Source organism: Paramisgurnus dabryanus, chromosome 13 (genome assembly GCF_030506205.2).
Source record: "Paramisgurnus dabryanus chromosome 13, PD_genome_1.1, whole genome shotgun sequence".
Taxonomy (NCBI): Eukaryota; Metazoa; Chordata; class Actinopteri; order Cypriniformes; family Cobitidae; genus Paramisgurnus; species Paramisgurnus dabryanus.
This window is the reverse complement of record NC_133349.1, coordinates 27138092-27163414: the sequence shown is the minus strand read 5'-3', so window position 1 is coordinate 27163414 and position 25323 is coordinate 27138092. Positions and strand designations below refer to the sequence as shown.

At 37.0% G+C, this 25323-nt stretch overlaps 3 protein-coding genes across 4 annotated transcripts in view; 2 read left to right on the top strand and 1 right to left on the bottom strand.

Moving 5' to 3' along the window:
• The first annotated feature begins 1041 nt into the window (after positions 1 to 1041).
• LOC135728153 (CCN family member 3-like) lies at positions 1042 to 4143 on the top strand. The gene is made up of 5 exons (XM_065246280.2): positions 1042 to 1166; positions 1254 to 1482; positions 1892 to 2146; positions 2247 to 2461; positions 2623 to 4143. Exons 1-5 carry the CDS (start codon positions 1116 to 1118, stop codon positions 2917 to 2919), a joined length of 1047 nt encoding a protein of 348 aa, XP_065102352.2. The 5' UTR covers positions 1042 to 1115; the 3' UTR covers positions 2920 to 4143.
• A 4125-nt stretch (positions 4144 to 8268) lies between these two features.
• Positions 8269 to 15946, top strand: LOC135728152 (zinc-alpha-2-glycoprotein-like). Its single transcript, XM_065246279.2, has 11 exons — positions 8269 to 8429; positions 9582 to 9854; positions 10084 to 10374; positions 12302 to 12577; positions 12660 to 12788; positions 13438 to 13497; positions 13759 to 13805; positions 13889 to 13967; positions 14294 to 14326; positions 14426 to 14497; positions 15417 to 15946. Exons 1-10 carry the CDS (start codon positions 8381 to 8383, stop codon positions 14491 to 14493), a joined length of 1305 nt encoding a protein of 434 aa, XP_065102351.2. The 5' UTR covers positions 8269 to 8380; the 3' UTR covers positions 14494 to 14497; positions 15417 to 15946.
• A 385-nt stretch (positions 15947 to 16331) lies between these two features.
• Positions 16332 to 25323, bottom strand: part of enpp2 (ectonucleotide pyrophosphatase/phosphodiesterase 2) — a 28391-nt gene continuing 19399 nt past the window's right edge. For both annotated transcript variants that reach the window (XM_065246277.2, XM_065246278.2), the window contains exons 20-25: positions 24266 to 24405; positions 22950 to 23085; positions 22055 to 22132; positions 17485 to 17617; positions 17213 to 17366; positions 16332 to 16801 (exon numbers count right to left, since the gene is read on the bottom strand). In XM_065246277.2, the coding sequence (XP_065102349.1) occupies positions 16631 to 16801; positions 17213 to 17366; positions 17485 to 17617; positions 22055 to 22132; positions 22950 to 23085; positions 24266 to 24405 (812 nt within the window). In that variant the 3' untranslated portion in view covers positions 16332 to 16630. The remainder of the gene's footprint in view (positions 16802 to 17212; positions 17367 to 17484; positions 17618 to 22054; positions 22133 to 22949; positions 23086 to 24265; positions 24406 to 25323) is intronic.

The following is a 25323-nucleotide window of genomic DNA, read 5'->3' as shown; positions in this document are numbered from 1 at the left end:
GTATTCACACCAGACACGGTAAAGGCGGCAAAAACGCACTATTCAAGAAATTCACAAGCCGCGTGAATTTCAAACCGAGAGTGAAATGTAGTAATCACGTCACTACTAGAGCAAGCTCCTGATTGGTTGAGCGCTTCCCACGGCAATGCTCAATTCGCATAGAACGCTCCATCCGCGCATTCCGCACCAATCGGGCCGCATCATTCGCGTCTTTGCATTGACTTAACATGTAAATCACTCGCGCTTGCCGCTTCTTCCGCGTCTGGTGTGAATGCACAGTAAGACTACCTGCTGTCAGTCTGAAGAGGCACATCAGATCCAGTCTGTAAACAAAGAACTGCAGCTTCTCACATTATTCAACGTCCAGTGTAAAACTATTTGACCAACAATAAACCATGTCTTGTGCAGAAAGCCCATTCACACACAACTAATTTATAGGGCATTCCACCCATTCTCTGCTCCACTGGCAGCTAAACAAGTTTAGATTGGATACACAGTTTTATGATTTGAGAAGGTCAGTGTTTTATTACTTAATGGCAAAAACTGAGGGAGGAATGAATGGAATGAAAGTTTGCAGAGAGAGAGAAATTTGCTATGTTTTTGTGATTAACAATTTAATCCATGTTTAGTGTTTTATTGAACATGACCAACAGTTTGTCTGCACATTGGGAAGGACTGTAAAGCTAAACATCAGTCAATATACTCAAAAACGTCAAAATAATAGTTCATATGCAGCCTTGATCTTAAGAGTGGAAATTCAGCATATTACTGCATTTACAGCATTAATCGTTGTAAATATTGCTGTATTTTGTGAAAAAAAATATCAATTCATAAATATATTGTATATCACATTAAAATAAATGAAAACTTAAAGTTATATGGTAAAAAAATTCTCAGTAACAACACCTGTGTCCTGCAGCTCGAGATGTTTGGGCTTTGGCTGTAAAATGTGACGGTAAAGTTCACTGTCCAATCAGAAGCCTGAGATTCGAGACAGCACAGGAATTGTTTGCATGTATTTTCCTCCCCTTGTACGCCAGACCACGACCTGCATAAATACCACCAGATTATTATCCAACATCAGAAAGAAAGCAGCACGTCAGGGAAAACATAAGATGACAAACATCATGTTGAAAAAAGCCTTTGCAGTCTACATTTACGCACAGGTATGCAACATTATTGTTTATGGCATAAGCAATGGAGTGTTTGTAAATAGGATATGTAATATATTCTGTGTGCGCGTGCGCTCTCAGGTGGCTCTTTGCGCACTGGTGAGCGCGCAGTGTCCGGCGCGCTGCAGCTGTCCAGAGCCTCCGCCGTGCGCCCGGGGTGTCCGACTCGTTTTGGATGACTGCGCGTGTTGTCTGGTGTGCGCGAGGCAGCGCGGTGAGCTCTGCTCGGACAGAAACCCCTGCGACACACAGAAAGCTCTCCGGTGCGATTACGCCGGCAGTGTGCACAAGAGGACAGGTGTCTGTGTAGGTTAGTGTTTCTCTGTTGGCTTCCTTAAGTATGTGCTTATTGGTCATGAATGTCGCAATACAAATATACTTATAAAAATATATTTCTATAGAGTATTGCCATGCAGAACAAAATATATGGTGGTAATAAGAAAATAGAAAATATTTATACAAATCAAGGTATACATTTTGTACTGTATGTTTCACTGGGAATCAAATCCTTGACCTTTGCAATGACAACACAATGCTCTACTAACTAAGTTGCATAAGATACGCAACAGCAGGAAATGTGTTAAAACATTTTAGAGTACTCATATTAATGTAATTCTACAATATGAATAAAGTTAACAGTGTGGTTTATGTAGTGCATCTTATATTATCACACAGTTTGCATGATTAAATAGTGCAGCTCTTGCATTCCCCCCAAACAGCTCACAAGGAAAATGTTTGTCGACTGGATGGTGCCGTCTATCAAAATGGAGAGACATTCTTCCCAAGCTGCAAGTACCAGTGCATCTGTAAGGATGGTCAGATTGGGTGCGTGCCACGCTGCAACCTAGACGTGATGCTGCCGGGACCCGACTGCCCGTTTCCACGGAGGATCCAGGTTCCAGGAGAGTGCTGTGAGAAATGGGTGTGCAATGCTCAGGATGAGATCAGTGCACTCGGCGGCTTTGCGATGGCTGGTGAGTAATGCAATCTCACACACATGGTCACACATACTGTATGCACATGTGCATATATGCAGTTATGCACATCTCATTTCATCTGTCAATTATGCCCCAGCTTACAGGCAGGAAGAGACGGTGGGCTTTGACCAGTGGGACTCCAGTGTGAACTGTATCGAGCAGACCACAGAGTGGAGCGCCTGCTCCAAAACCTGTGGCATGGGAATGTCCACTCGAGTGACCAATAAGAACAAACGCTGCGAGATGACCAAGCAGAGCAGACTTTGTATGATCAGACCCTGTGAAAACTTCAACAACCAGAGAACCACAATAGTACGTCGGCATTATCCATAACACAAATATTTCACAGAAAAGTTGTCATAAAAAATTCAAAACATAAAAATAAGAAGAATATGATGTTTGATATCTTATGATGTCTTTTTATAAGTTGCATATATTCAGTGTTTCATTTGCTTTTGTTATTTTCTCTATAGGGGAAAGGCCGGTGTCTAAAAACAAAGAGAGGCACTAAAGCCTCTCGCTTCACTTTTAAGAACTGCACCAGCGTCCAGGCCTACAAACCCCAGTTTTGTGGGCTGTGCAGTGACGGCCGTTGCTGCACCCCTCACAGCACTAAAACAGCTCAGGTGGAGTTCCAGTGTCCTGAAGGCAAGACCATCCGGAGACCTATGATGTTCATTAACACCTGTGTTTGTCATCACCACTGCCCAAAAGACAACACCATCTACCAGCCGCCTGCCAGCACTGTTCACAGCAGCCTCCGACTTTGAGAACTAGGCATATCATTGGAGGAAAGAATAAAATGTGAATTCATCCGTGAAGTTATATACTATATGCACTTACGCTTTTTGAGAATGAAAGTGTACGGTTTGGAAAGAAATGTAGAAAGTGACATCTTGGAGAGGGTCTACTGTGTATGAAGTTGCCCCAACAAGAGGACTTCAAAGACTTGCACACTAAGCCGCACTTACAGTATAAGTGTATGGATGTCACTGCTTTAACAAAATATAAACAGTAAAGAAATTAAGAGAAAAAGTATTTGTACACTTTTGATAAAATAATATAAAGTAGATTAGTGATTAACTACACTTGTGGTTACTCTATAAGGACACGCATGTTAACCTGTGGGATACTGCAAGTTTGTTACAAGTAATCGCCAAAATTGAAAGTGATGGTCTGGCATGATTTGTTTGTAGATAAAATGAAATCTATATATCTTAAGGGTGGCTGAGTTGTTCATATACTTCTTTACGGCACTGTGCAAAAGTAAAGTCTTGATATTGATGGATCTAACTTATTTGCACATTGATCTCAGCCAAATCACCTTCAGTCTGTGCTGTCTGGCTTTGTAAGCTGGTTTTAGTTCAGCACTTCAAAAAACTTTTCACCAATGTTACATAAATTTATTTGGTGAAAGGTTTGTGTAAAGGTGACCTCTCCCATGCCCTTGTGTAATGAAGAGAGCAGCGTGTCTTGTGTGTTAGGTCAGTCACATAGTTGAGGAAAATTCTTCAAGTTTTTTTCCTGTGATAAAAACTATTCTTCTTTTCTTTATATGTGAGGATATCTTTCTTCAGAAGCTGATTTTAATATTTGTTTTGTATATACTTTTTGTGTAGTTTATAAAATGTTTTATACACTTTATATGTGGCCTTACTTTGACTGTGAAATAAAAATGCACATTTAAAAAAACAGTAACACATTTTTTTACACTTCTAGTGCTGCACCCCATATGTATTTCTTAATAAAGTTGTATTTTTTGTTAATAAAAAGTCTTAGTTATTGGATATACTTGCAAGACTTCATGATCCCATACATACAGTAGAAAATGCGCCATCTTGTGATTAAACTAATATTGAAATCTTTGTAAATTCAAAGGAAAGAATTGGTAGATTTATTGGATGTTTTTTATTTATTAAAAAAATTATCAGCCAATCAAAGCAGAGTTTGAAAGCTTATTATGTCTTTTTGTTTATAATGTGTAAATAGTAAAACATGACAACAGGTACAATGACTGTGTTTGTGTGATTTCTCCTAAACACTAACAGAAGGAAAGTTTCACTCACCTAACACACAAGATACCTCGAGTCTTGTTTACTCATTCAACACAAAAAACACACATACTGTACCAGCACCAGGTTGAACATACAAACAAACAAAATAAATAGCTAAAATGTCTGTGACTTTGTTTTTTTAAATAATTTCATAAACTCACACAGACATAGATTAAAGGGGTTTACACTTTTGGCATTAACATGTGGGATATGATATTTGGGGGTGATGGTGCAGTGGATAAGACACATGCCTTTGGTGTGAAAGACCGGGTCCGAATCCACTGTGACACACCACTTAACCCCTTGGTGCTTCCGAGGCGTGTGACCTCTGACATGTATAGCATTTGTAAGTCGCTTTGGATAAAAGCATCAGCTAAATAAAAAAAATATATTTATTTAACTGGGATTACAACCATGTTTACAGATTTAGAGCAATAAACCCATATTTAGAGAATTTAGATTCCAGGAAAAGAACAATAAAAGCCACAAGGATCCACCACAAAATGAAATCTTGTCTGTATAGAATCACAGGACAAATCCTCAACATCATTTTGTGAGTCTCCTTAACCTTTGGAGCAACAATATGCAGAATGAAAGTTAAACACTTTGGGTCGGTTTCCAGGACAGGGTTACGATTAATCTATGAGCAGACCTTGTTTATTTTAGGACATTGAAGAAGCCTAACTTTTACAAACATACAAAAAACACATTACTGTTGAGACAAAACAGTGGCACTAATATCTTTTAAAATTTGTCAATGCAAGCTGATTTTAGTTAGGGCAACTCAAACAAGCATCTTAATCTTAGACTAGAATTAAATCCTGTCCCTTACCTATATCAGCTTATATTTTAAAATAACACATTTTAATTAGTTATAGATTGAGTTTGTTGTTATATTTACTATAGAAAAGTTCTACATTACATATTTTCAAATATGACAGAATAGCCAAATAAAAACTGCATGTCTAGCAACCATGACCATTAGATCATCATAGCTTTGATAAAAAAAAAAATGCTTATAAAGATATAATGCCTTACCAAATATAATGCTATACCAATCACTTTTAAACAGAAACTTCCCATTGATAACTTCAGCAATCCCAAAAAGGCAGATATGGACCCTGCTGGAGAAACCAGAATACCAGCAAAACCAGCATATGTTGTGTTTTGTTGCTGGTTTGCTAGTGAACACAGCTAAACCAGCACCAAAACCAGCATTAGCACCAGCCTCAGCACCAGCTAAACCAGCACCAAACCAGCATATTTGATTTTATGCATATTGCAATTTTTTTATTCCCAAAGTTTATTTAAACCAGAATGTTTGTTAATTTGTAGTTCTCTTTGGACAGCAAGAGACAAACACCTCAAAATACACGATGAACAATTACTAGCACATCAAACTCTCTTATTATTAGAGGACGTCGTATAACCACCAGTCGGCGCCATTCTCTGTAAAACCACTAAGACCGAAGCGATTCATAATTGACAGTATCTTATAAAAGTGAGTACACCCCCTTACATTTCAGCAATTATTTTAGTAAGTCTTTAGTATATATGGTGGTGATGACGTTTCCTTCAACAAAGCAAAACATCTGTCTGAAAACCACAAGAGCTTGGTTTTGTATAGGCACCTCATTGTATATAACTAGGTTATTATTGTCATGAGAAATAAGAGGTTAATAAAACAAATCAGGCCACAATGGATCACATTTATAAAGTTTTTATTTGGAAATATTTTAATTGTTCTGCCGTTGAAGGACTCAGCGTACTTCTTTCTTTACATATAATTTATCCAGCCTTTAAAAAAATTCTCCCACAAGGGACATGTTGCTGGCATACACAGATTTTTTGTGCACTCCAGTGTAAGGTGGTTTTCAGCATCCTGGGCTTTGGCAGGATTTCCAAAAGCCACATTTTTTTAACCTTGTTGGGTCCAGCTGTGTAGCCAGAGCCAAAGCCCTGAAGAACTCATACACATCTGGAGTGCAGACCTTCTTGCATTGAGTTGTGAGCCTGTTGAAAACAGGAGCAAACCATATTAATTATATTATTAACAACATGACAGTTATGGTGTATAACATGGGAGGTATAGTCATTGTGTCCTACCTAATTGTACAGTTGATTCTTATTTTGCAGCCCACAATCCTTCTTGATTGCCTTCTTGCTTATTTCATTGACAAGTGGAGTTTGATCTAGGGCTTTTTCACAAATTTAAATGATTTGCAAAACATGGGCCATGGCGAAGGTTTGCTGGGCACGTAGGATCATGTTAGATGGATTCTCTGTCACCATGCACTGAACTTTAGACGTAATGGCCAACTCAGCAAGGCATTAGCCTCAATGAGATGCTGCGCTGTAAGGGTTTGGTGAAACCTCATTACACCCAGCACAACAGTTGAGAGTTGGTAATCATCCAAATTGTCAGGGTCCGTGTGTGGTGAAGTGGACGATGAGACGAGGATCAACAATAAACATAACATTTTATACTAAACATTTTTGGAGGTAAACACACACTGTGGGGCTGATGAGGGTGAATAATAGCTGTCAAATGAGGATGATGAGGAGACACAAATGAGGGAGCATGCGATCCTGGGAATTTGAGTTACAGTGGGAAGGAAACAAACGGGGAAAACTAAGGAATCCTGCAGGAAGACAGACTGGGGTCATGCACAAATAAATGGAGGACCATCTCAGCCATAAGGCCTTTTGTAGGTCCATCATGTCTTCTCTTCGGTGGTGTTTCGATGACCATGGCATTGGATGGGATGGGAGGACATGGCTCGGATCAAGTTTGTTCACAAAAGCCCTGAAACCTCATCTTCTATGATGTTAACAAGAGCCTCATCCAATTCCCTTTGTCCTTTGAGAGAGAAAATAAGACCTACCTTCAACAAGATACATTAGAAAAACAGCTTTAAATAGTGCCCAGCTATTAAGACTACTAGCCTAATGGTTCATTAACTTATCACCTTCCTAAACAAACAAGTTAAGTTTGATAAAGTTTCTGCTCAGTGTGCACAGACAGATCAAACGAAACACAGAACTACAACAATAAGGAAATCCAAAATAATATCTTTACTGGCTGTCAATTGGACAATCATATGTTCGTAAAGTGTATATTGAAATATTCACAGTGAATCTGATTTTTAACAAGGTAGGTAGTTGCGATAAGCTGACACAAGCCTATTAAAAAACTATAGACTATAGTGCACTGTCCCACACACTTTAAATTAATTTTAATTATATTTTAAATGATGCATACCTTTCTTAGATGTCCCAGCAGTGGCAGGAGGCCTAGGTTACCATCCTCTCCACTCCCCAAAAGGGCAGGATGAGTGCTCCTCAATTTAATAACGGATCATGTATTGTTGCAGTAGGCAGTTAGCTGCCTGTCACAATATATCTTACTTTATTTTGGGTTTTCAAATGGAAATGCTCTCACACCCCGGAATGTTGGCATCTACATGAAGCCATAAAATGTATCTATAATCACCTATGAAATTACAGTATGCATGTATCTTACTTATGTTTTGCTGCCTGACACAAATGTGTGTCAATGTCACAGTTAACATATGTTACTAAATCCAGCCTAAATATCACAAATGAAAACTGCACTATCACACTCTATCGCAACTCACTCTCCTTTCATAAAAACCCACGAGGTAAAGATGATGCATTAACTCGTTAACTCGTTTTAAACGTTATGGTTGTTAACTTGCAACAGATGCGATTGTCTGATTTGTTCCCGACCCTGTCAACCAAACACAAATCAGGCAGGAATGAGGAGTACTTTGGAAAGGTTCTGTCTAGAGGGGATACAGCTACGGTCAAATCTCGCGAGATGTTAGGAGATTTTATGAGTAGGATAAGGATAAAAGAAGCTGTTCTGGCTAACTAGGATTCAGATACTACGGCCTAAATCCCGTCAAATGTTGGGTTTATGGTTATGTGTAGTATTGAGGTAGAATTAGAATGAAAACTGCGCTCTTCCGGCGAGATTTTATGCCGCTACTGTATCCTTTCTAACCATAGTCACGTGACATTGCTGTTTTGCATCGGGATGTCAACACAGCGTCGAGTTTCGAGAGAGTCAACACTAGAATAGATCGACTCCGACTTTGCTTGTGGGCGCCTGCAATTCGCCTGCTTGCCATGATGAAAACAAAACCTCCTAAAAATGTTTATTAAGATATTTTTAACAGTATTATTTTGTACTGTATGGAGCGGTAAGTCTGTCTTTATTTGGTTTATTAACTTACATTTAACGTTAAGTGAAAGTGAAAGTATTTAAAGAGCTCTGTATTAGACTCATATTTTTGTTCAGTGTAAAGTTATTTAACCAAAATGACAGGATCAAAACGTGTGCATATGTTCAGTTAATAATGGCAGATTTTTTATAATTTTTATTGGCAAAACCAACGAGTTTACTACAATTACCATGATTTATCCTTGTTTTTTGTGGCAAAGCAAAATGGTTTACCCGAATACCTGTCATTACCTTATGTTATTTGTTACATGAGGATTTTGTGCTTAAAAAAATGTAGGAAAAACATCATTTATTTATAAATGTATTGTTGTTTTATCGAGCGACATAAAGTGACATATCCGATATCTTATAAATCGTATAGGTTAAGCAAAATCATTTATAGCAACGTACGTTTAAACAAATTAATGTCTTTCATACAAAATCTGTCTAAAACAGCGTTGTTAATTTCATTTTCCTGCATGAAGTGAGATTTTATTTCCCGGTGGGGGGGTTTCAGATCATAAAGAAATTCAGATCAGACTTATGGCATATAACTGACCCTCAAAGTTGAAACGGTAAAAGTAATGTCTGTTTTTGTTTTAATGTTGATTCAATTTGCAAAACCAAAATGTAATTCAATGTGAAATGCCGGGTTGGATTTTACATAGGCGTTGGACAAATACAGTCATCTCAGTCTTATCAGTACTAATCTTAAGAAATATGTTGTGTACAGTATAACCCACTGATGGTATAACCAGATTTTTATATCAGCAATCTTGTTCTTACCCTTCGACCCATTATCAATTGGGCAAGGCATGCTCTGTGTACTCTATGGGTGTGCTCCTTAGATCATTAAGCAATGAAATGTTTCCCATCCCTATGTTATGCATTTTGTCCTCAGCTGAAATCAACCTCAGTCCTGAATGGGAGGTTTTAAGTCATATTTCTTGCAAAAATTGCATTTGTCTTCACACTGTTTTATTTCTTGACCCCAAGGCAGGAGTTGCAAGAGGCCATGCACATTCTAGACTTTTCTATTAAACCCTAAAAGATAAAAAAAATCATTTACATATGTCACTTACATGTATGTTTCAAATCTCAGTAGGTTAATGTTTATTCTTTTATATTGCAGAAAAATACTCCCTATACTACACATACACAGCGCTCTCCAGACCTGTCAATGTAGAGGGAATCTATGAGTTCACTGCTGTGGGCTTCCTCAATGACAGAGCGATTGACTACTACAACAGCAAAGATCAAGTCAAGATTCCTAAACAGCCCTGGATGAAAAAAAAGATGCCACCGGATTACTGGGAAGCAGGCACTCTGTCACGAAAGAAAAAACAGCAGTGGTTCAATGACAATATACAAACTTTGATTGGGCGTACGAGACAGAACAATACAGGTGATGACACCTTTACATTTTAACATTGATATATGCTTTTTGAAAATAAAGGTGCTTCACGATGCAGTAAAACACATCTGCAGAATTCATTCTTTGTAAAACGGCTTAAATGATTTTTGTGTCTATGATATTGTTGTCTCTAACCTCCGTAGCACCTTTATTTTTAAGCCTGTAAATGCACATATCATTTGAATACTTTATATTATTATTTGCACTTTCTCCATTTTAGATGTTCATGTTCTTCAGTGGAGATGTGGTTGTGAAATTGAAAAAAATAGTGTTTCTGAAGAGCACTTTGTCAAAGGGATTTGGGAGATTGGCTATGATGGAGAAGACTTCATTTCTTTTAATAATAAGGAATCCATGTGGGTTTATTCAGTTAATGCTGCTCTTTCTACACTAATGCAGTGGAATAATATCTCAAATCTAAACCTTAAAGTCGTGCAGTACCTGGAGGGGGACTGTGTGGAGTCACTGAACAAATTCAGAAACTATGAGAAAGAGGAGTTCAGAAAGTTATGTAAGTATCAGTGTTTATAGTGATTAACTATTCACTGAAGAATATAATGAAGTTAAATAAATGCATTCATTGTGTTTTAGACATAGACTGTAAAAAATATGGACGTTGTGTCTGTGACGCCACTTATAGGTTTGTGGAGAGCTTTTTTTGAAGCCAGTAGTAGGCGGTGCATGTCGTCGCCATCTTGGCTGTATATCATCGCGCATAACTCACAAGTTCCGATAAATGGGTAAATAGGCGGGATGTGGGTAAAGCAGAGGTGGCTGGTTGCTGAAACCACGGCCACCTAGCTCGACTCTAGTGACGGCAGTGGCTGTTTAACCATCACTCAAGTGGCAACGGCCTTAATTATGCAGAACTTTAAGGCTTAATATAATTTAAACGGATGAGTTACAAAAAAATTCACCCCCCTCACAGTTGTAATGAAGGGCAAAATTAGCTATATAGACCAGAATCACTTTTTCTACCTGGCTGTAAACATTATTTTCTGCTGTAAAGTTGGGCATTTTAACATGGAGGTCTATGGGAATTGACTCCCTTTTGGATTCAGCCCCTAGCGGCCAGTCAATGAATTGCAGTTGAAGTAACTTCCGTATTGACTTCATCAGAGAGATCGGAAGATTGGCCCTCATATATGTTTGGGCTTCATTTGCATATTTTAAAAAGTATATTGAAGCTCACATAACACACACCTTTTCTGCATTTCTGATGTTAATCTGGAGTACCTATAGACGGTTTCATCGGACGCACGTGCGCTGATGCGATACACGTCTGGATCCGAACTTTACATCCGGTTTCGTTTTTTTTTAATGGTCTGACTAGTTGCTAAACTGATCTCTTGAACAAAAGCCTCGTCGAGAATAACAAATGTTTTGGTTTTCTAGGTAATCTGTTGTTTTTTGCTTGTTATATAAATAAACTACGTTTAAAGAACTTTGTTTATACTTAATATAAGCCGCGTTTACCGGAAGTTACGTGCGGACCACGACAGCCTCTTGTTTATGTTGTTATTGCTGAAACCGTCTATAGAGTAGTATTACATCCTTTATATCTCTGATCGGTCTTTAGTTTAATCAGATTTATAAAAGAAAGATTAGCTTTACCGATTCTTTCCGATAAAATACGAAAAAATGAAGAAGGAGGAGTTACTACCGCGGGAGGAGTGAGTCATGCAACACTATACAACACTGTTTAACTTATGATTCACTACATGTTTGTGTGATTTATATAATATGCACTTACGCGCCTATTTCCAACATAAGACAGAAGTCTTACTTACCGCGTGCAACTCATTACCTGGTTGGGAATTTTCAATGAAATCCAGCGCATCAAACACAAAAGCAAAACTCCGCTGCTTCCCGGGATAATAAACTATATCCATCGTTTTCATAAGGCTGGCTTTCTATTCCTAACGTTCAAAAACACACTTCTTCTTTCATGCCATTGTTGAGTTTTGAAATTAAACAAAGCTGTCGCGTGATGTGATGTTTGTAAGTTCTTCCATCTCCTGCTGATTGACGGGTGGGCAGGGTTTTCCATTGGAAGTGCCCATAAAAAGAAGTGATACGTATAGAAACCCCTGAAACGTCAGCTGGGCCCGTAATCTGAAAAAACTTTCCAAAACTTGTACGAACCCTGGCGAAGTGCATTCGGCACAGAAATACTCTGTTACATGTCCAACTGCTTTTTTGACACTTTGCCTACGTTTAGCATGAGGAAACAACTCTTTAACTGTGTAAATAAGTCAGAATCCTTGAAATACCATTGAACCCCCCCCCCTTTAAAGTATACAGAACTGGTATGTTTAAAACATAGTTTATGAATTGCACACGTTAATGCATAATCTTTGACAGCCCTATTAAACTTGTGTATTTATTTTGATGGCACATATTATGACTGCAATAATACATTTGTTGTCTCTTTACAGTTACTCCAAAAATTCATGTGTTTGCTAAGAAGTCTTTAAGTGGTAGATTGAATATGACGTGTCTGGCCACTGGCTTCTACCCCAAAGATGTGATGCTGTCCATTAGAAAAAATGAAAAATCCTTGCCTGAATATGAGCTGGAGTCGACAGGAGTCAGACCAAATCATGACGGATCATATCAGCTGAGGAAGAGTGCGTCCATCAGGGAGGAAGATGTGGCTGATTATGATTGTTACATGACTCACAGGACACTTGAATATCCAAAAATCATAAAATGTAAAAGCGGTTTTAGTTACAGCTACAAAAAATTCTTTACTCTAAACAATGTATTTAAACTGAGTTTAAATTCTCATTTCAGTGTCTGACGGACCAGAATATTGTGGACCAATTTCTGTGAGAAAACTAATGGTGGTTGTAGTAGGGATATGCTTTTGTATAGGTGTTATAATCATCTTTCTTCTTTGCATCTTAAAGAAAGACAGAACTAGTAAGTACTGACAGATTACAAATGACCCACATTCCTTCTTTGTCACCAAATTCTAAAGATGCCTTTTCATTAAAAAGTATAAATGTCATACACCTTAGATGCATCCTAGTAGTATGCAGTGGTGAATTAGGGACATAAATCCTGTACCTTAGAGATACTCAACTTGAAATGAAATAGGATAAGAGTCATAATTATATTTTCTTTAAAAGGAAGTTTCAAATAGAAACTTTTCCATGCAACTATGTTTTATTATTAATCACTTCATGATTTTATATTTTGGGGGGTCTCTAGTTTTTCTGTCACTGTTTTAACCTCATAAGACCCAAACTTTGGTTTGGATTTCAGATTTCTTCCAGCTATTTGGGGTTATGAAGAACCAATAAATATTATAACCAAATATTTTTCTTTGAACATGAAGCAGTGTAATTGTCCACGTTTGTGTACACCAGTTACACATAATTAAGTATTATGGTGCAAACAACAAAAAATGTGATGTCCATGTATGTGGATACACCAGGTCTTAGGAGGTTAATCCATAAAGAACAAAAATGTCTAAAATGTTTAAAATTCTTGTTTAGTTGTGTACCTGCATTAAGTGAACTTTATGGGATGGGGAAATAAATGTACTTTATTTTTCATCCCCTTGTAGTTCTTACGCGAGGTCAAGCAACAACCACACAACAGAATGTTCAAATGGATCAGATGAAAGGTACCAACATGATTTAAATAAAAAAAATATTGATTTAATTTTTATTAACATTATTATATTACAGTACTTTTCAATTGCCCAGATTAGAGCTCATTTGAAACTGCAGGATGTCCCTCAAAGTTTGATATGTCTTCATATTTTTTATAAGATTTTTCTCTGTAAGACTTATGTTGGAGACTGGCATACACATTTAACGGCTTGCATAAAATGTGCATAATTTACAATGTAATTATCTGATTTTATGTATCCTGCAACTCCCAGGGACCTGTTGTGAAGAGGAAACAGTTTTACTTGGAACTAAAGATAAGGTAAGTTAAATGACTTTTTTTTGGTCTAACAGGTTTAACAGTTCTTTATAAACCAGTTTTGTGATTTTTCTTTTGTTTTGTAGACTGCAGCAGAAGAACAAGCAGTTGAAAGTGATTCAGATTTAAAAAACCAACCGGATTTACCTAAATCGATCTTTCAAAGTAAAATTTACACTCCATGTGTACATTACAACTTATTTTGTTTCATAATCTGTTTGAAAACAGTGTCTGTATGTTGTATGTTTTTGCCCACTCTGTGTTCATGGTTTACCTCACTATTCCTTTAGTCAGTCTTGTAGTTTGTTCCTGCTATAGTTAAAAGAGATTTACATATGAGGTCATACAGTATGTAGTCCAAGTAAATCTAACGTTAAAGCGGTGTTGAATTTTTAAAGCATTGCTGTCAGTATTTATATAGAAGAGACCTTTAACTGCATCAGTATTTACTGCTCTTAATAACTTTTACCATTTTTGTGTTTCATATTTAGGTGAAACATGGAGTGATGGACAAAATGACTCTGGTAAACATTGCATAAATTTAAATATGTCATCCATACTTGTAAATGTTAATGTAAAAAGCCACTGCACAGTTGCTATACTTTTGCACCTTTTCCCAACAGGACTGGAAGTCAGTGAACAATGCACTAACAGCAGCTATGCAAGCTCTATAGAGTGTGCAGGCACATGACCTGGTAACTACATTTTATTTGTCATTTACGATGAGACAAAACAGCCGCCAGCACTGTGATAGTTAACCAGAAGTTTAAAAAGTGAACTTTTTTAAATTTCACTTCGGTTTTGCTAGGAGACAGAGGTTTGATTGATGCCATTTCTTATGAATCTATAGTATCCTAGTTACATATGACTCAGTATGTTGAAGGAATATTCAATTTTCTTAAAAGAAAAATCCAGATAATTTTCTCACCACCATGTCATCCGAGAAGAAATTATGTTTTTTGAGGAAAACATTGCAGGATTTTTCTCATTTTAATGGACTTTAATAGAGCCCAACATTTAATACTTAACTCAACACTTAACAGTTTTTTTCAACGGAGTTTCAAAGGACTCTAAACGATCCCAAACGAGGCATAAGGGTCTTATCTAGCGAAACAATTGTCATTTTTGACAAGAAAAATAAAAAATATACACTTTTAAACCACAACTTCTCGTCTGAAGTTGCCATATATGTACTTAGGGAGGGGGGTCCCAAGGAAAAAGGTTGGGAACCATTCTGGTACAGGATGTTATAACTATGGTAAATTCAGGTACATTTACAAATGTGGAAAATCACCTCATATACATTTACATTTAATAATTTAGCAGATGCTTTTATCGAAAGCAACTTTATAATGAGAACAATAAAAGCAATTGAATAAGCAAAAGGGCAAGTAAGGCATAACTGCTGTGACAAGTCCCAAGTAGTCTAGCATTGTGTACGTATGACTTTTTTACTACTATATAAATAGAAGTCTGTTCTTGCTAGTATTAGTGGGTCAAGTGTTAATAAAAAAGATGTATTTAGCAGTTTTCCATACAAAACCTTTATTAATAGAAGGAACGTGAAAATAAATTGCATAGATTATCACATTTGTATGCATGTCTGTGTTTCAGGGTGGATGACTGATCTAAAAGTTGATCCAGCCAGATGCATAAGAGCAACAAATCAACACATCTGTGCATTTGTGACAGTGGGCTACTGCTGCCCTGTTATCATCTTACGTGCCCCATTGAACCTACAAACCAATCTCAATGCCCATGAAGGTGCTAAATACGAAAAAACCACTGAACTATACCAATCTCAATAATCTGTGTGTGTTATTGTAAATTTGTAAAATAGAGAACTTTATGAAGTAATGTTTAATTAGTTTGTTAGTAGTACCACCTCAACTGCACAATATTATTGTCAATATTTTTTACCAACAACAGCTATTAGATTATATAATTAATGTTAAATGAATGATGTATAATATGATTCTGTTGGTATAAATATGGACTTGATGCTTGAAAGGGGTGCTGTATGAAATGTGGTTTACTTTGGTTTAACTGTACTTTAATTTATTACTTTTATCATGTTTATTGTTGTGTGGTAAACTTTGCTGTGAATTTTCCGTTGGCATTAATAAAATTTTGTGAAGACAGGACCCAGTTGAAGACACCAAAATCTCTTCACAATCAACATAAAACAGGCCTAAATGTTGCCAACAAGACTAGAACAGAAGAAATGACACACAAGAGTAAAACAGAATAAATACCAAGAAACATGAACACGGACTTTGAATTGATAGCAGATAAGAGTAAAAAAAAAACACTGTGAAGACAACAAACATAAAGGCAAACAGGGGAAGCCATTAAAAAATAAATGTATGATTTAGGAAAAACAAGGGGGTCAAGACTCCAACACCTGTAAACTGCCATATAACCACTAGCTGGCGCTGTTGTCTTTAAAACGAGCAAACACAACTATGTACAAAATGTTTATTGGCATAATACAAAAACAATTAACACTTCACAAACTATTATTTAAAAAAAAAAAACAACAGAACAGGTTTAATAACCTGTCATACAGGTATTAGGTTACATTCAGCACATTGTACATCACATTAAACAAATCACAATGACAAAACAGGACATTTTTACAATATTATTACAACATTCATTAAAGAACTTGATAAAGTCCATTCATGCGTACTGTATGATTCACTGAAATAAAGGGGAATTATATAAAAAAAAGTTCAAGATTAAGAATAAATGAACAATAAATATGATAGCTTGTATAAAAATATACACCTAACTATGTCAGGATGCAAAAGTAATGATACAGTGGTTTAGATCTCGCTCTCGTATGTGTGTAAGTAGGTCTTTAGAAAGAGGATTTCCTCGTAGGTTCTGCTGGTACGACGATAAAAGTCCAATCCTGTAAGTAACTCAATGTCTCGTACACGTGCCGTGTGCATCTTCATCAGATCCTCCACCCATTTTGACTCTTCCTCTGAACTCTGAGTGGGGACAAATGCATTACAAGTGTGATACCATAACATTGAACGTTTAGTGTTATTCATTCTTTACACTTTAGAATAGCAGTGAACTCATAAAAAATATGAATACACAGATGTAACTTTGAGAATAATCTTTAAATTCAACGATAAATAAAAATTATATCATCTTACCTTTACCTAAAATGAGCAAAATTGTACTCTTGACATTTTATCATTTAGTTTGTTTGACGGTCTCACCCTGGGATGCTTTTTTAATCATATTGAAGGAGTTTCCATCTATTGTGGGCTCTTAATATTGGCTGCTTGTTGTTATTCAGTTCAATTAATCCATTTGAAAAAAATCTAGGGCTGTCAAGATTTATTGCGATTAATTACTTTATAGAGAAGAAGAGAGAAGTTCTTCCAACTTACATTACAGGTCTCATCATTATCCGGTCGATGAGGAAGAATGAAGGAGAAAACACTGAGAGGACCAACACACGAGTCAACAGTCTGTGTGTAATCCAGACAACTTGTAACCACGATGTAGTAATGAGTAGGAATTAGCACAGAGCCACTGGCGTATCTGCAATTAAATAAAGATTCAGTGTACATATTTATATTCATTCATTATATTTGTGTATTTCTATAAGCACCCATCACAACAGTTGATGTACGAGCAACTGCACTTTAAGGCAACTTACTGTTTCATCTTCTCTGTTGAATCTCTGAGACCATCATAGTCAAAGTCAAAGATTGGGCCGATGACCACATTCACTCCATTTCTCTCACTGGCATAACGTTTCACAAGAAACTTCTGGAAATATGCCCAAATACCTAAAGCAGCCAAAGACAGATGAAGAGAAGGACAACAATAATGAGGGAGTGAGAGCAACGCAAAGACATAAAGGCCTGGTTTCACAAACAACGCTTAGCTAAAGCCTTAGTTCAATTAAGATCATTAAGTTAGGAATAATTGGTCTAGGACTAGCCTAAAGCCTTGTCTGTGAAAGATGGATTAAGCGTGTTTGGTGTATGCGTTAATATCAGATTAAGCAGAGTTTTGCGGCCAAGTCCAATGGTTCAGGATCTTTGTTACTGGCAAAAAGGTCAAGGTTTAATTCACAAGTGCACAAGAACTAAAAAGTGATATCCCTGTCCTCCTTAAGTATCATAATGTACACACAGTATATTCATTTGAATGAGAAACATGACTAAATTTATTCAAAAAATGTGCACTAACCATTTAACAAGAAAGTAAGATGACTTTGACATTGAAACCATGCAAACGAACCACTTCTGTAAATCAGCCATTCAAGAACGGTTATTAACTAATATTAACTTTTTTCCCGCCATTGACGAGTTAATTAAGAGAAAACGCTTCCCTGCCAATGATGAGTTTTTTCAGCAATCCGTATTTCTGCTATTATCCACAAGGTGGCACTCTTACCCAACTTATAATTCCTGGAAGCAACAAAATTTGATATTTTTGAAGAAACCTACCCATATTTGCAAGCCAATCTCACGTTAAAGCGTAACTAAACCCCTGGTTAGAGCCTGACTCCACCCACTGGCAATATTTGAAAAATGCAAGAAAAGTGGGAAGATCCCAATGAAGATAGAGGGGACGAACTAAGCGCGTATCAAGTGTGTGGTGAGATCGTAACAAGGGCGTGGTGAGCTTGAATCTGCTTACATCATGAGTCATTTTTTGGACCCAACATCCAATGGGAAAATTCAACTGCAGTAGCCACCGTTCAACCTCAAGAGGGCAGCACTCAGACGTTTTTACACCATATATTGTAGTATTGAAACACTTTATATCCAAATGTCAAAAAAAATTACTAAAATCAATGAACAGCACTAATAAAGCATCATTCTTACAGATCATTAACTAAAAAAAGTTGGTTTAGGGTTTAGTTACTCTTTAAAAGTCAAGAAATATGTGATTAATGTATTCGTGTTATTGCCACGATTTGTCGCAGTTTTTTGTGCCACTGGAACACAAATGTCTTTTTTGTGTCACCCAACAAAAATTTCTATAAATAGTTTATAGACTTTTTTATTGTGACAATTTCTAATTGTCAAATTTTTTTTTTAAATAGTTTTTCATAGTTTTTTTACCATTGTCACTTGGGGTAAGAATGACTTTCTGCATCATCCTAACCCAAACCTCAACTCCAGGCGAGAATAGTTTAAAAAGCAGAAGAAAAATGTAGAAACAAATGCATAAAATTACATCCTAAGCCAAACCCTGAATCTAACCCTAACCCCAAGTGACAATGATTTAAAAATAGGAAAAAACAATGAGAAAAAGATATAAAATGACATGATAAAGAAAGTCATGCCACACATATGAAAAACTATTTATAGAAATTTGTGCTGTGTGACACGACAAGACATTCGTGCTTCAGTGGCATGAAAAACAGTGGACAATCTTGTCAATAACACAAATCAATTAATTAAATATTTCATGACAACTTCCTGTGAGATAGAGTAGCATATTTGAAAGGTAATAAAAGAGAACACATGAAGATTGGATGAAAGTTTGTTTGTTTGAAAGCCGAGGGTCTGTTCTTTCATTTGGTATGTTGTATATTTATATATGTAGAAGAACATTTTCTGGAAGGCATTAAACTTTTGTAAAAATCATAAAAAAATGTGTACGCGCACCGGCAGATTTTTGAAATGTAGGAGATGCATTGCACTATGTCGAAATGTGCATGCGTCAACCATCTGTGTACACGTATGAGTCAAACTATACTTTACAAGGATGTGCGTTCGACTGTGTGCATATATTTGCATAAACGTAAAAAAAAAAACAGACCCAAACCTTATGCGTTGACTTCCCTATGAAGTCAAGGTTCAAGGTTTAAATTAGGGTGTCAATATCCCCCCACCCCATAATTTGCACCCTGGTTCTAAGCCCATATGGGACAAGCTGTAAAATGCATGTACTGTATGTTCCTCACTTAGGATGAAAGTGCTGAGTAATTAGCAATGTTGCGCTGTAATCTGTTTCACAGAGGTTTGGAGATCTCAGATGGTTTTTTTGGAGGATTATTCTGTAAGAGTTTGGTTTCACTGTGGGTGGCGGTTCTGCTAACAGCGTGAGCACAGCACACTTAATCTAAAGCAGACACAGCATCCATCATTGTACTCCCATTTCAACCCAACAGCCAAACTCTCTGTATACACACACATACAGAGTCTCAAACAGTCTGGAGATCTTAATGCCAATTTTCTAGAATTTGTGTGTGGTGCGAGTGTCTGCGTTTGTATATTTGTGCGCGTGGCTGTGTAAGGACACACACTTCCTATGAGGCGATACAACACGTGTACAGCCATACAGAGGTGGCTCTAATACGGTGACCTGATTTCAAATGAAGTCTGACCACAGGCCACACACACTGCTTTCAATTCACACACAGGCACCGTAAATGCACATTCGAGGGTCAGAGCAAACACACAAAGACACACAGAGGTTTAGTTTCCTTTCAAACTTTTCTGAGGGGTGCTGGCGGGAGACATTATGGCTAAGCAAAACGTATCACTTCCTATAAGATACAAACCAGCAGAGCAAACCTTGCTGGTGGTCGTTTGTTGTTAATGTCAACCAGACCTCAGGAAGGGAGAATTGAAATGCACCCCATCTGACCGCACACTTTACCTGCTAAGCATACATAAGACCTGTGCTTAGGGACTGTAATCCAATATTGTGTTGAAGCCTCAGCCATGATGTTTCAGAGATAAAGCTGACGTCTTAAGTGTCTTCGTCTGTTTTCAGTCAGCTTTAACTTTTAATACACTTGTTAAGCAGATGTTATTATGGGGCCACACAAAATGAAAAATGAAAATTAGCCCATATATTACTTACCCTCAAGTCATCCTACATTAAGTGTTTATGACTTTCTTCTTTCAGTCAAACACAGTCTGTTACATTAAAGAGCACATATTTCATTGCTAAAAAACGTTATTTCTCCAGATTTCGCTCTATTCCTGAAACGCACGGATTTGAAAAGCACTGTGTCCCCGATTGGCCAGCTAATCTATACTTTGTTATTGGCCTGAATACCTCTGACTTTAGCCGGAAATGTGACGCTCCTTACCATGTTTGAAAGATTCGCTCACAATGTAATGCTAACAGAAGTTAACTTACATGCTGTGAGTCTGAAGCGGGAGGAATTATAATAATGTCGCTCTTTACTACATCAGTTTTTGATGGATGGATGCGCTTAATGGAGCTTTTAAAATGGGGCACTATCCAATGCCATTATAAGGCTGAAACGTGACAAGATATTATGTAATATAGCTCTGACTGTTTTTGGCAGAAAGAAGAAAGTCATAAACACCTAAGATGGCCTAAGAGTGAGTAAAATATGGGCAATTTGGGCAAACAATTTTTTTAATAACATCAAGTTGGCTAAAGTTTTAATGTCAGACAGCTTGTTATACTGTAGTTTAACACTGTAGGTAGGCAATGTTTAATAAAATGGTGTTATATAAAACTAATTTAAATGAGTCCTTACCTCAAATATATACCTATACCTATAATATAAATTTTTTTAAATATTACGTTTCTTTCTTTTCTTTTAAACGCCATGCTCTAATTATATAAAGTAAGATGTTTAAAATTTATTTCATCTAAAAATCATAGAACTAAATTTGGATTAACTTGATTACCTTTTTTCGAAAGTATCAACAAAAATAAAAAAGGTTTAAAATATTAAAGGCGCTCTAAGCGAATTGATGCGTTTTAGACCATAAAACATTTTTTGTTACATACCGGAAACATCTCCTCACTATCTGCTTGCTGCCTGTCCGCTGATCAAACTGTAAAAAAAGCGATCTCTGTAGACAGCCCAGGCTTCACAAACGGCAATAACAACATATTGGCCAAACCTAGCACCACAAAACAAAACAAAGTATTCCAGCCAATAAACGACAAGAAGGATTTGGGGGTGCGTTCATGAAAGCACGGAAGGGAGGGGGAGGAGTTAGCTACGCTCCGTCTGTTTGAAAACAGTTCAAATGTCAACAAAAACTAACGTCTCGCAGATTCGCTTAGAATGCCTTTAACTTTAAAGGTCTATAAATAGCTTACTTGTAGACATATTACCTATATTACTTATACTGCATTTTAAGCTGGGATGGTACAAAATATAGTAACATTGAAAAATGACACGCATCATCTTTACTTTTTGAGGGTTTAGATCCGACCTTAACTCAACAGGGTCATTGACAGCTCATTGAAAGCCTTTGAGGATGACTTACGCTTGAATGCTGGGTACATGGGTACAGTGTTGGTAATCAGAATAGCATCATTTCTTGCATCCTGATTGGAGGTCAGCTCTGTCAATTAAAACACCATAAACAAATATTTGAAACAATACATTTGAAAAAATACACACACAAGGCTCACACAGAATCTTAGCATAAAAAGTCTACAAAATATGCCAAAGTCACTTTATGGAAGTCTTGCCACTCGGCAGCCATGTTTGCAACTCCTCCGGGCAGTTTTTTAAGTCATGCAAGACTAAAGTCCTATTTACTTGAATGGGAAAAGAAAGATATCTGTAAAATCACAATTAAACAACAATTAGGGAGCGCAGATGCAAAAGCCATTAAATACTTGCACTTAAAATTCCCCTTAATCAAGCAATTTAGAAATACCTGAATCCATTAAAAAATGCTAATTTACAAGAAAACATATCAAACGCACTTAAAGGATTTTGCATCTGAGCTCTTCATATTTTTGACCAACAATTAAACATGGCATCAGCTTTACCATAAGTTTCTTAAGCTCAAACAGCACTAAAAACACATTTTTTATGAGGATCCTTCACCAAAGAATCGTCAGTCTTTATTCGGACTAATGATTGGTTCTTTTTACAGGAAGGGCGAGATTTCTTTCACTAGAGCGTCCATATTGAGTGGCCATATTCAAGTTATAGCAGCGCCACATCTTGTAATATCTATTATCTTCGGTATTGCTTCCTATAAACAATGATCTGACCTATCCTAGAAAATTGTTAAATGGTTGAACTTAAGGAGCTGTTTTGGTAACTTACACTAGACTTGTATAATATTTAACTTTACACAAAACCTTCAGGACAACGTACATGCTAAAGCGCACCTGTACTCTATGAAAAATGAAAGGGAGACTCACGAGGTGGATATAAGAAGCCATAAGAGATCTGTTTGTCTGCCCGGTAGCTTGAGCAAGATTGACTGTGTGCGGGGGAAACTCTGATATCAGGCCGAATGCAGTTATTGAGAGCCTCTGGCAGAGGGGTAATTTCCACCTGCAACAAACAGACACATGGTTAAGATCAGGGGTCTTCAACGGTTTCCAGGGAATGGTTTTTGGTTGCTGTGATATTGCACTTCTGCTTTGTTTATCAGTCGTTCTACAATGCTCCAGTTGGTTGTTGTGATATTTGTCCCGCCCCTCCTCCACTGTGATTAGACTGCCATGTAAGAGCTGACATTGACGAGCTGAGCCGAAAGCCGCGAAAAACAGGCGAGCACCGGCTTTCAGCACGGAAAAAACCTTCCAGCTGCTGGCTTTTTTGAAAAACGTTGTGCTTCTATTGGAAGCAATTGAAAACATACGCCACCCACCGGTGTAAAAGCTTTGGTGTGCACCCCCCTAAAGCACAACTATTGACCAATTAGAATCAAGGAATAGAACTGTTTTATAAAAAAAGGCTTAGGTCACCACCACCAAATTTGTTGTTTTAGCAGTTTTAATGTCCATCATCTATATTAATTTTTTTACTCTTTTTTAAGATACAAACAGAAAATACAGGAAATATGTACAAAAAATTAAAAACAAAACAATTTTCAGAACTAAATGTCTTCTTCAGGCATCAGTCAGTATTTAGTGTGACCTCTCTTGACACTAAACACATATTGAGCTTTTTTTAGGAGACTGAAGTCCTGAAGTCATTTGATTAGAATTAGAAAATAGGATTTAATTTCCTTTAGGTTTAAGAGATCCTGCAGCTGCCTGCTTTTGCTCAAGTGGAAGGGGAGTTTACCCTAAATACTTGACACTTCATCTTATACTGTACTGTTTTTAATACTAAATACACATTTACTCAATTTTTCTGGTTGTATTCTAATATAAAAGAGTCTGAGAAATAATTATATATCTTCACTATGTACAAAAAAAAATCTGTAGCTACTGCTGCTTTCTAGGTGGGCACATGTTGAGCCTTCCAATATTTTGTTTTTGTCTGCAGGCTAAAACTGCACTGCACACGGGACCTTCAATAAGCATACACGCACATGTGCAACTTAAAGAGAACATAGGTTGTAATGTTTTATATATGTTTTGCATTAAAAAAAATGCTTGTGATTAAACGTAATTTGGCGGACCCACTGCAGATCCGACACGGACCCAACGTTGAAGACCCATGGCTTAAAACTTCAGAACTTAAGAGAGTACAACCCGGGTACTGACAGTTGTGTAAAGAGTACCTGCTTTGAAACAGAGTAAGATGTCCAGAGAGGCATTGATAGAGCTTCACTGTAGCCACTGATGTAGTCACTGTGATGGAGGATGAAGTATTTGGTCCGGAACATGACTGCTGGCCGACCATAAGGAAGATTTCTGCTGTCTTAAAAAGAATAAACAACACATTACAAAAAAGATTCAAATAAATGTTATGACAAGAGCTACAAATAAAACAAATTAAAGTGTTCTAACAGTGGGGCACAGACTCATTGTATACAAACTGTATCGTCACTGTCCAATGGAAACCTTGTATGTCTAAGACAATTACTTTTCAAGAGACAGAGAATTTTTTTTTAAGAATTAAACACTGTGTTAAAAAAATAATTCTGAATGTATATATGGTGGCACACTTGCATGTGTCAAATATGTTATAAGCATTTTACCAAAAAACCTCAAATAGACTTATTAAGTTTTTGACCGGTTTCTCCAGCGCTATCCCATGGCAATTTGTACATATTTTTCCAGTTGGTTAAAGGACAAGTTCGGTATTTAACACTTAAAGCCCTGTTTTCAGATTGTTTAAGTTGAAATAGAACGGTTTTGACTGAATTTGGACATATGATGCTGTCCCTTTTTTTTTGGTGTTTCTTGTATCACCTCCCACCTCTACAATGGGTGTATAAGTGCACTGGAACAATCCTTCCTAAAATGCATTAAACTTTCATTTACAAAGACGTGAAACTCACCGAGTGGTCAGGGGTGTTCACTGATATGTTCACACAAAAATCGCTGCATGAAAAAGATGCATTCCAACAGGTTTTATCGTAGTTTTTGTCCAACTCCATTGACTTGTATTAGATGTGCTGTGAGGTACGGTATTACTCCGCGCCGGGAACTTTGTTTCTATTCTTGCAATTGGCAAAGGCGGATTATCGCCACCAACTGGGCTGGAGTGTCTATTATTCAAGCTCTAAGCGGAAGAATATACGGGTGTGAGGCGTTTGGAAAAATAGGTCCACAAGTTAACAACGAATGGTAAAACAGCTGTTGGAAAGCATCTTTTGCAGCGATTTTTGTGTGA

Bases quoted from the DNA above. Each gene is read 5' to 3' on its own strand.
- LOC135728152 (XM_065246279.2), top strand. From the start codon at position 8,381: ATGTTTATTAAGATATTTTTAACAGTATTATTTTGTACTGTATGGAGC. The intron at 13,806-13,888 runs GTAAGTTAAATG...TTTGTTTTGTAG, and splicing joins TACTTGGAACTAAAGATAAG to ACTGCAGCAGAAGAACAAGC. The intron at 14,327-14,425 runs GTAAACATTGCA...TTTTCCCAACAG, and splicing joins TGATGGACAAAATGACTCTG to GACTGGAAGTCAGTGAACAA.
- LOC135728153 (XM_065246280.2), top strand. From the start codon at position 1,116: ATGACAAACATCATGTTGAAAAAAGCCTTTGCAGTCTACATTTACGCA. The intron at 1,483-1,891 runs GTTAGTGTTTCT...CCCCCCAAACAG, and splicing joins GAGGACAGGTGTCTGTGTAG to CTCACAAGGAAAATGTTTGT. The intron at 2,462-2,622 runs GTACGTCGGCAT...TTTTCTCTATAG, and splicing joins ACAACCAGAGAACCACAATA to GGGAAAGGCCGGTGTCTAAA.